Source organism: Punica granatum, chromosome 5 (assembly GCF_007655135.1).
Source record: "Punica granatum isolate Tunisia-2019 chromosome 5, ASM765513v2, whole genome shotgun sequence".
Classification (NCBI taxonomy): Eukaryota; Viridiplantae; Streptophyta; class Magnoliopsida; order Myrtales; family Lythraceae; genus Punica; species Punica granatum.
The window spans coordinates 13,675,755-13,686,393 of record NC_045131.1 but is presented as its reverse complement, the minus strand read 5'-3'; the positions used below and the strand labels follow the sequence as shown (position 1 = coordinate 13,686,393).

At 37.8% G+C, this 10,639-nt stretch overlaps 1 protein-coding gene across 2 annotated transcripts; it reads left to right on the top strand.

Moving 5' to 3' along the window:
* Positions 1 to 708: 708 nt before the first annotated feature.
* Positions 709 to 9,924, top strand: LOC116207036. Of its 2 annotated transcripts, none has more exons than XM_031539888.1 (20): positions 709 to 1,748; positions 1,873 to 1,946; positions 2,037 to 2,109; positions 2,345 to 2,467; positions 2,914 to 3,083; positions 3,665 to 3,814; positions 4,351 to 4,494; positions 5,155 to 5,215; positions 5,712 to 6,040; positions 6,667 to 6,798; positions 7,115 to 7,237; positions 7,422 to 7,508; positions 7,596 to 7,715; positions 7,818 to 7,938; positions 8,151 to 8,276; positions 8,436 to 8,561; positions 8,759 to 8,907; positions 9,005 to 9,145; positions 9,269 to 9,547; positions 9,673 to 9,924. In XM_031539888.1, exons 2-20 carry the CDS (start codon positions 1,884 to 1,886, stop codon positions 9,754 to 9,756), a joined length of 2,601 nt encoding a protein of 866 aa, XP_031395748.1. In that variant the 5' UTR covers positions 709 to 1,748; positions 1,873 to 1,883; the 3' UTR covers positions 9,757 to 9,924. The 2 variants fall into 2 exon arrangements, with proteins under 2 accessions (XP_031395748.1, XP_031395749.1); XM_031539889.1 differs by having other exon boundaries at positions 710 to 1,748; positions 9,269 to 9,532; positions 9,673 to 9,923.
* The last annotated feature ends 715 nt before the right edge of the window (positions 9,925 to 10,639 follow it).

Sequence of the window (10,639 nt, the reverse complement as noted above, 5' to 3'; positions counted from 1 at the left end):
TACTAAAGGATGGAAAGAAAAAAGTAATGAAAGACAGCGGACCAAAATAGAAAAACAACGAAAGCTACTGACATAAATAGACAAAAATAAGAAAGTGGACAAAAATAGAAAAATAATAAGAGATAATGGACAAAAAGTATACTTTTCCCTTACAATAAACGGTAAAAATAATGTTTGAAAAATTATAATCAAGACAAAATAACAAATTATTTTTAAACTAAACATAAATAAATAAACATGAATAAAAATAAAATATATTTATAAGATTTCAAATATAAAAAAAATTAAATTATTAATAATAATAATAATTGAAAAAATAAGTTATTTTAATTAAAATACTCAAATAAATGAAAAATATCTAGAAAAAATAATGAATAGTTGAGAGAAAGTAATGATTGTATGAATTGTGAAAAAAAGTAATGAATAGTTGAGAGAGTTATTATTAAAAATTGAATTGAATGATAATTAAGATAAAAAAATAAAAAAAAGAAAAAATAATTATTGTATCATTGAATTGAAGGTAAATGAAATTAAGTTAAATATAGAAAAAAAAATAAAAAAAGTCCATCCTCGAACAAATATTGACGGTGCGTTTGGTAATGGAGTAGGGTTGTGATTAAATTTAACTTTAAAGTTTTAAAAATTAGAAACTGAACCATAATATTTTTATTTTTTCAAAAACTCCCAACCCTCTCTCTCTCCACTGAACTCCATCTCTCTCCTCACTCTTCCCTCTCTCCACCTCTCTCCCTCAGCGTTTCCGAAGCTTGAGTTTTTTGATTGGATCTGTCAAAATTGGAGATCCATTGGGGGAAAGCTTTGAGCTTTGGATGGGGGAGGGTTCCTTTTTCACATTTGGCTATTTAAGAAATTTCATCCAAAACCGCGATAAGGGGCCACGGCTCCGACTGCCAATTGCGGTGGAAGCTCCCGTGACATTCTTTGGTGGTTAACCTGCGCGACGTAGTTTTCCCATATTTTCGGTTGATCAGATTCATCGTTCTGTCGCTTCCACGAAAGATTGAAGATTAATTCTAGGTTTTGGTTGTTTCCCCGGATTTTGATTGCAAGATTGCTTTTTTGGTCGATTTCCGTTTGTTGGGTCAATTTGGGCCCTGAGATTTGAGGATCTCTGAGATTTTAATAAGTTGAGAGTGAGCCTGGGAGGAGGTTGCGAGATTAGAGCTTGTCTGCCATTTCAGGTGGTGAGAGCCCGAGGAGGTTTGTGCTCTGATACTGTGTGAGGTTCTTGGGCATTTATCAGATGAAAAGGATAGCGCATGCGAAAAATGATTCAGAGGCAGAAATGTCTTAGAGGAGTAGGCTGTTTCCGACTTTCTCGGCTGCCTCGAATGACAGCAGCAAGCCTTCGATTGGACGACCGGCTCGATGGACCTCTACCTTTGCTCGGGAGGTGCTTGCGGTGATGGAGAGAGGAAGAAGATGAACAGTGCGGTGATGGGGACGAGAGAGAGGAGCGGGGCATGTTTCTGAATATGAAAAAATTGTGGGACTATTATTTAATTTTAAAAAGTTTGTGCCAAAGTGTCAGTTTGGTAATAAAGTTTGTCCCAATCGTGCAATTTACCCTGGAAGCCGTCGTTGCCTCTTCATCAGTCTCTGCTGTTGCCGCCGCTTCCTCGTCGGCGGAGGTACCGTCCCGTTCTCTCCTCCACGGTTCTGCTCAAACTCTCTTTCTGCTTGTGGACCCTTTTGACCAAGAAGAACGAACACCGACTGAACCGGAGGTGAGAATCACTCATTCCCGGTGAAATTTCGTCTGTTAAATTTCATATGGGTCGGTGCCCGTGCCCTGTTCTTTTGGCTTCTGGGTTGATCGTGTCTTGTTTCTGGTCTGATGAATAACTGCAGTCAGCTCACAAATGGCGGGTCCTAAAGCTAAGAAGAAGAAGCAGCAGCAGCAGAAGCATGGCGTCGACTTCAAAGTTAGCTCCTTTATCTCACTCCGTTGGTTGGTTGCTTTTTATACGTTGCTATCTCTCTAAACCTTTTGTACAATGATGCGTGAGTTGCAGAAAATAAAGAGGAAAGTCGGGAGGAAATTGCCGCCCCCGAAGAATGCCACCAACATTCAAATCAAATCTAAAGGTGATAAATTTGTGATCCTTCTGCTTCATTCAGTGACTGCAGCCTCTGACATGTCTTCGAATTCGAGTGCTTTCTATCGGAAGCTACGTATCTTATGCTATAACGCTTTTCTGCTGCCTTTGGTGGAGTTGTCCTCTACTTTTTTGGCGGATTGTTTGGTTTTACATCTATTTTCATGTATTATATGAGAAACAAAGCTGTATTTGATGAAATCCTTAAATTTTCTTCTGTACAGCAATCATTCTTCCTGAGCAAAGTGTGGCAATAGAAAAGGCAGGATCAGCTACAAGCAAGAAAGGATTGGTCTTGGATGATCTTCTTAAGCAAACATCACACTACAATTCGAAAGTTCGTCGAGGTATTTGTCTCATCACAATGTAAAGAGTATGTCGAACCTCATGAATTACTATGAGATGCTAATCAATATCACAGGGAGAAAATAAAAAAAGGAGTATTCCTGTGATGACTTTTTGAAGAAGAGCAATTGTGAACATCTTCTGTTAATTCACCATTCTTAGCTCTTTTATGAGAAGAATAACGGCATACTGAAGTAATACCCGCATTAAACATGAAAGAGAACTTGAAAGGACGGGTGCACTTAGCGAAAAACTATCAGCATTTTGATGACCTTCAGTGATAGAGTCGGGAAAATACATTATCTGAAGCAGAGAGTTTACAGCTAGGTCTTTCTTGAATCAGTTGCTTATTCATCATTCCATTGTCCATTTTCAAGTCATATTTTGATATTTGTTGATGCTGTTTAATAGAAGTGAGTAACTTATAAAGAAACTCTTATCCGTGAAGATGCATTAACTGGCATAAAGGAATTAATCCTCAAGCATCCAGGAGAGCTGAAGGCTCACAAATTTGCTCTGATAGAAAAATTGAGTCAACGAATTGGTGATGAAGATCGCATGGTTAAAGAGACACTGTATGAGCTTCTTAAGTTGGTAATATTCCCTGGTTGCAAAGAGGTATAAGTCTTCTTTTTGTATCGTATTCTTGAATATGAAATAGCTTGCCTTGTAGTAAGACTATACCACATGTAATAGTTCAGACGGATTTTTTAATAATAGTTGAACTTCTTTTCTTCCATCACGTCTCTCATTTTGCTTACTATATAGAGTACTTGATCAGTTACTACCGTAAGCTTCCTTCCACCTGGTTGATATCATTTGCGATAATGAAAATGGGACACGAATGTCAAATTATTGGAGGATCATGGAATCACTTCTGCATTATTATTTTGAATGTATATATGTTTCCTTTGGCTTCCTGAAGGATTTGCTATATCTTAGAACTGAAATATCTTGCCCTATTTGCTTATTGTGCACAGTAGTTTCTAGGCTTTTGACCTGAAAATGGAAGAAGAATATCACTGAGAAGCATCTATTTCCAGGCTTCTGGATAGCTAGGATTATAGGAAATACTTATCCCAAAAAAGATGTAGTAACCTAGTTCTTTCCTAAAATCGTTAAATCCTCTTTCTTTTTATGAAAGCACATTTAGGCAAGGTCTGCATCTAGCTAATTAAAGTTTATCTGCCAATGTGCAGGACATTCAAGGCTCTTTAATATTGAGGATGATGACATATATCTTTAGGGCAATGACACATTTTTCGGTGGAAGCTCGGTTAATGGCATTCAAGTTTCTTGACCTTGTTGTGCAGAACAATTCATCAACTTTTCTGTTCTATGCCGAAAAGGTATGTTCTAAATGAAAAGTGTCTGGTTCTTATTGGGGAATTCGCTCTTTCTATATATCAATGCATGTTCCGACTCTTCTGACCTCAATACAATCATTAAAGGAAATTGATATTCTGTTCTCTGCTAAAAGGAAGCTGATATTGGCTCCTCAAGATATTATTTTTTTCAACTGATTGGTAACCTGTTGAATTTAGTACATCTTCTTGTATCTTAGAGCATTGAACAGAACAACTAAACTTGCTTCAAGAAGCAGGAAAGTGGCGCATATGACGTATTTTGCGGATGTTCAGTTTCATTATAGTTAGAAACTATGGTCTGGTATTCCCCAATGTTTTCATGTTTACTAACATGATGATAGGAAGTCGCTTTTGCATAATAATTATAAGGGGATATCATGATCTTTACTAGAAAAAATGATGCTCCCTACTTTGAGATGAAGTGGCAAAGTGGGTCTTCACTCATAGGACCTCTTTCCATTTGTACTTTTATGTTGATATTATACTTCTAATTGGATTTTTGCCTCCCTTGTCTGCAGATTCTTCAAAATTATGAGGATATTCTTCGCAGTGACCTATTTAATATGCAAGACAAGAGCAAGGTCAAAAATGCTCTTTTGGGTCTGGTCCGCTGCTTGTCGATCCTGCTATGCAAAAGCCAGGAAGATGGTTCTCATGACAAAGTACCTTCTGCTTATCAGCTTTGCATGCACCATTTTGTTTGGCTTGGACTATTTTCAGTGGTTTTCTTTGTTAATTGTGGTAGTACAAGTTCTACAGTGTCGCCACAATGTTACTAAATAAAGTTCTTTGTTTTTGGATTATGCACATGTCATGTCCGTATATAAGATTAAGCATCACTCTCTTGGTCACTTTGAGCATGGGCAGTGTGGGTATTCACTTTCATGTCTATATGTTATTCTTGATGTTTTATAATGTAGTTCAATTTTGTATTCTGCACTTTTGTGGATGGTTAATGAAGAAAAAAAGATACTTATCAGTCAAAGGGTTTTTATTCTGCTAGCATAGTGCCAAGATGTGCAATTAGATATGATAGAGGAAACACATGATAGACATTCACATATATTTGTTTTTGGTTGCATATTTCCATGTACAAATATGGGGTGCATTTTCTAGAAGGTCTGGAGATGTGCGCATGTGTATATGGTATGGAGTCAATTGTATGTGCAATGCATATGATAGCTCCCAATAATATGCATACAATGTTTTGGCCCCTCAAAAACAATATACTTTTTCCTTGTAATGTTTGTGCTGTGTGATTATGGTGGTGCAGAAACCATTCTCATCCAAACCATTCTCAATTGACTTTGGCAATTTAATAGGAAACAGTTGGAGAAGTTTTATTGCATGCGTACTGGCTCAACAGTCCAAAAAATTCAACAGGTAAATAAACAAATCTTTGCTCCAACCCGCTTAACAAATATTGTGTGCTGTATAACTTGTACAAGATATGACATAGTTGTACTTAATTTTGCTCTGAGTCGCATGAGATGATGTTTGGAGAATTAGACGGAATTGGTGCTTAAAATGTCTAATTGCAAAGTTGGTTTTGTAATATTGGCAATAGATTTTTTTTTTGGGCATCTTTATACGGAAACGATCACAATTTTGACAGTGTGGATACATATTCAGATGAGTAACAATTTGTGGGATCTTCTGTTGTAACTACATTTCTTCTGTGTTGTTGTACTTTTATTTCTTGTTCCATATTTTCTCCTTTAGCTCCTCTTCTGGCAAAATAGATGGTATGCTCTATATTGGTAAAATTAGTAAACTGTGCCAATATGGCCCTTTGTGATGTTTTTGGTTCTCAATTTTCACACAATTTTGCCTTTTTGAGTAACACCATTGTCTAAGATCAGCGTTGTTTTTATTGTAGATTTTTCTCTCGTTACCAGGAAACTGAAGGACCTTGTGCCAGTCCTTATAACTCGCCTCCTGGAGCTTTTACCTTCTCTTCGTTCCATGAATTCCATGGGCTTGCAGTTACTTGATACTGAGCTGTATATACTTCAGAGCATAAATCTTGCTCTGAAGTTTTTCATTACGAAGTTTCAGAAGGAACAGAAATCTTGTCATTTGCAGTCTGAGAGGGATGAAATCAGGTCCCAGCCTGACATGGTAATTTGGGATCAAACTGTATCACCAGCATTGATGAAGCTGCTGGCTAATTTTCCCCTTCATTCAACTGACCAACTTTCGGCCAAGGTAAGACCTGCATTTAAAGAATCCCAGGTGTCTATGTTCCACAAATTCTGCTTCATTTTAATGGTATTCTTCGGCATGCTTCAATGTCGGGCTTGTATTAGTATATCAGAATTTCTGCAACGTGCCCTGGCTTCCTGTTTCTTGCTATTCCATTTGTTTGAACCTGGATTTGCAGTTATTAATTTTTGGTAGCTACTTTCCTAGTGAGAGCCTGCCCTAGTTGGTGCCAGTAGAAGATCCGTCTGAAAGAATCTTTACTTTGGAACAAGAAACTGTTCTTTAAGATTATTTTAGATCATATATAATATTATGATATTGTGTCACAGAGCGATGTCTGCTCTGCAGTGTAACAGATTTCACTACTTAATGAAAAATGAACTTGGCCGAGTGATTATATTTCATAAAATTAAAGAAACAATGTGTTGGCAAAACTTGCATTCTTCAATTGAACCCTACCGCTGAATTCTTTTAACTACCAATGGAAACCTAGTTGTTGTGAAGATATAGGATGCAAGTCATGCTCAGAACTTGATTAAATGTTTTGAGAATCTTTATTTTTTATAAATCAATCAATGGCTGAAATTTCGTCCCATCTAAGCCATTCTGTTTTCTTCTTTTCTTTTCAGAATCAGGAGAAGCATTCCCTATTGGATGCGGAGATAACAGAAATATTTTTCAACTTTCAAGAATGGATTGACCTTCCCACTGCTATAACAAATAAATTTCTTCCGTATATAGAGATGTTGCTGGTTGAAAAGGTCTGGTTCTTGCTCACTCATTCTAAATGTTCACAAAAGATTAGGATGAACTAGCATTTCCATTTTTGAGATAATTTTGTCTTCTCGTTCTGGAACTCACACTCGAAAAGAAGCTGACATTCAGAAGAGGGACCTTCCACTTGTTAAATTGTTCGGTTGCCATAATTTTGGCATAAAACAAATCTGAAAGGCAGCACGGTGAAATTTTGTTGGGAGGGGAGCCCATTAATAGCCTACATAAACATCAAAATATTCCATTGCTGGCATTTTGATTTGGATGTCTTCATGAACAAAGAAGCAATCCATGATTTTGCAGACAAGTGATGGAAAGCGGGTTCGTGCAGCAATTCGAGAGAAGCAATTGCTTTCATTCTTCCCATATATCCCAAAGCTACTGTCACAGCACGTCTCAGACGATTGGAAGTATTCTCTTCTTCAGGTTGCTAGGAACTTCGCTCTAGAAATTCTCTAATGATTTAGATTGCTTTCCCATTGCAGATATTTTATTCTCTGCTTAGGTTTCCAGATTTTGGTTTACTTTGCTATTCAAGTCTACAGATTCCATGAGACTATTTGAAAAAGAAAGCTACAGTGACAGGTTTGATGAATCCTTGTGATTCCAGGCATTTACACAGGCTTTTATGGATTGCAATCCCGAGTCTAAGCTGAAATTCGCATGCATCTCCATCCTCGAGAAAATGCTAATTCATGTGAGTTCTCCTTTATTCCTTTTATAGTTTGCATGTTGAAGGTTCTCTCTTTGAATATGTGAACTTATCTTCTGCCATGGTTGATAGGGAACAGAGACATTCCTTGACCCAATTGACCCAGCAATTCTGGACCATCAGATCACATGGATAAGAGAGCTTCCTGAATTGTTGATAGCATTAGGCGATAAGCACCCATCTAGTTCCAAGGTTTTCAGCAATGCTGCCGCTTGGCCATTTAACTGCAGCTGTATCACAAAGTTTTCTTACTGGGGTGATGATAAATATTTTTTTCTTTGAAATCAATGGCAGGTAGTTTTGCGACTGATAAATCACCTTGGAGGATCTGCTACCGTGCATCCTTCCTTCTTGTTGGAATATGAAGGCCTGAAATCTCCATTTCAAGCATTCTTCAGTATGAGTGATGGTGAAGGTAAGTAGTGAATTTTAACGTAAGAGAAAACTGATGATTCAGGGAATGAACATGTAAAGTGATCATAGAAGCAACCAAAGCATACAGCCGCTATTGCGAAAATATATGACTGGAAAATGAAGGAATGATAATACTAAAAATAAAGAAATTATTGTGGACTAAATATTCTCTTGTGAGTTGCTACATATTAAGCATCGTACTTTGTGATGCAGGAAATATTTGTTATGGGCCTTTTGTAAGGCTTCCCCGAGATTGTCAGGAGCTCTCTTTGGCTTGCATTTCTCAATTCTCTTGTGCAGATGTTCCTCTATTGAAGGCAATAACTAAATGCTGCCTATGTGCGTACTACACTCTTCTCTGCTAAAAGTAGCTCAATGATGGGATTTTAATCAACTTTTAAGAATCACCTTTGCTTTTATCTAAAAACAAGGGCAATATAAATTCTTTTGGTTTCTTTTGGAGGCAGTTTTTAGCTGATTCTTTCCTGCTTGTTTTAGGTAATGACTTGGATCCAAATCTCCTGTTCCGCATTATTGAAGTTCTCGGTCGTGCAGAAAATATCCAAATTGCCGACCGCCTTGGTTTCTTCGTCACACTACTCTCACATCTGAAAGTTATTCCTGGTACTGCAGGATCTTTTTACTCATCTTTATCAGCGTAAACTGGTTATTAAAGTAGTACACAGGGCTTAAGGAGCATCTTACCAACATGCTGAAGTTAACTTTGTTTTCCGTGCTTCAGTCATCATTTAATTTCTTGCATTATACTATAGTGCTTGTTTTGCTATTTTTTAATTGAGGAGCTACTGTTTTTCCCACAGAAAACGAGCCGATTGAAGAGACACAATTGAAAATCTCAAGTCCCAGAACCCTTCACAAAGTAACCCAAATCGTTTGCAGATGCCTTTCAGTAATGGGTGATATTCTGCTGCTTCTTCAATTGCTCGAGGGAATTATAGTCAGCCAGTTGGTAGGCCATCTAATCCGTTGTGTTTTAATGTATCTGATTATGTAATCTTCCATGTCTTCATTGTTCGCTGAACTAACACCTTGATCTTAACTTCCAGCAATTAAAACCAGACGTCGAGAATGCACGTGCATTACTTCAAGTCATTTGCACCCTAGACTCCGAACCCACAAGACTTTCTGAAGAGAACCTTGCTGGGCTGAGTGATTCCCTTTCTTCCTATCTGTTAGATATTGTTCATGTGAGCAACTTTCTTCTATCCTCTCGTATTGCTTGTTCTTCCAGTTAAGATCCGATTGTCATTTACAAAGCAGTGCATGCACTATCTCTTGTTTCTAATCGATGTTTATTGGCTGTCGTGCAGCGAACTCCAATAGGTGCCAATGAGACTGCTGAGTCTACAGTTCTTCTCGAGAAAGCTCGGTTTTACTATCTCAAACCGTGCTATTTCTTGTTCATTAGAAGTCGCAGACTTCTAACTCTGGTCTTGAACGTGATGAGGTCACTGGTGGATGACTCGAGCAGGATTTGTGCGATTGCGGAGCTCTTTCTTTCGATGCACAAAAATGCCGATATGTGCCAAACTTTGTCGCAATTCCAGCAGGAGATCGGCTCGATCCTGCTGAAGGTATCTCATCTGCAGGTTTTCCTCTGCACCTCAGTACTTTACCAGTTGGCACAAGTCATCAACCAATTCAAACGGTCTCGTATATCGATTCATTCGTGTGTTATATGATCTTTGAATAAACTTGTCTCTTCTTTTTGCAGGCCTCACAGGAAAACAAGATGACCCTCGTAGAAAGGCACAAAATACAACGTGCATTGGATCAACTGAGCAATCTATCGAGTTAGAAGCAGATGCCGCCGGTCCTTTGCTTTTCTCACAAAAATTTTGCATTATAATTATTCTCCGGTGGCGTTTGCTCTAAGGTTGTAAATGAAGACGAATCAAATGAGATGAAATTTTGCAGTGTTAGAGAATTCAAAGGGTCTAACCATTCCCTCCTCCCTGTCACTAACCATTTCTCGTTATGCAGTAATGGAAACCAAATGTCAAGAGGCTGGATACGAGGCATGAAATCGGTTTTTCCCGAAGTGAAATTTAGGATTATATTCGTAAGATAAAGAGTGAGAACTGAGAACCATAACCTATGATTCGAGAGCGCGTGACCCCTTCTTGAATCCCATTTCTCGCTTCACAGTCGCACGCGAGGTCCGACAAGAATTACAACCACGGAGGTGCATCCACCGGAAATTTATTTGTCCGGTAGGAGTGGACACGTTCCACTTAAGATTCATTACATCCTATAGCAAACTAGTCATATCACCCGTGCATTTTTGAATTTATATATCGGATATACATTGTTAGATTTTTGTTATGAGGTTCCGTTCAAGTTGTCCCATAATAATTATTTTCCTTAAGTAAGCACGATATAATAAACGTAATTCATATCCTGAAAATATTCAATCTTCTTCTGAGTGTGGTTAGTGGGGATGTTTTGAATTGTTTGTGCTTTCATGTAATTCATACTTTAATAGACACCTTGCTATTTTTTTTTCAATAAATGCGCTTTATTCCATCGAACTATATACAAAGGTTCCTCGAACATTTACATCAACTCTGATGAACGAAAACTCTAAACCAAAGGACATGCTCCAACTTTGGTACTCAATCTTGGTAAAGAGCTAAGTCTCCCTCGAACCATTTCTATAATCTGCTTCTGGAGAGCGACTA

What these genes read in the sequence shown, in the direction of transcription:
- LOC116207036 (XM_031539888.1), top strand. Translation starts at nt 1,884, where the DNA reads ATGGCGGGTCCTAAAGCTAAGAAGAAGAAGCAGCAGCAGCAGAAGCAT. An exon ending in AGCATGGCGTCGACTTCAAA is followed by an intron (nt 1,947 to 2,036) that starts GTTAGCTCCTTT and finishes CGTGAGTTGCAG; the next exon opens with AAAATAAAGAGGAAAGTCGG. An exon ending in AGCACCCATCTAGTTCCAAG is followed by an intron (nt 7,716 to 7,817) that starts GTTTTCAGCAAT and finishes AATCAATGGCAG; the next exon opens with GTAGTTTTGCGACTGATAAA.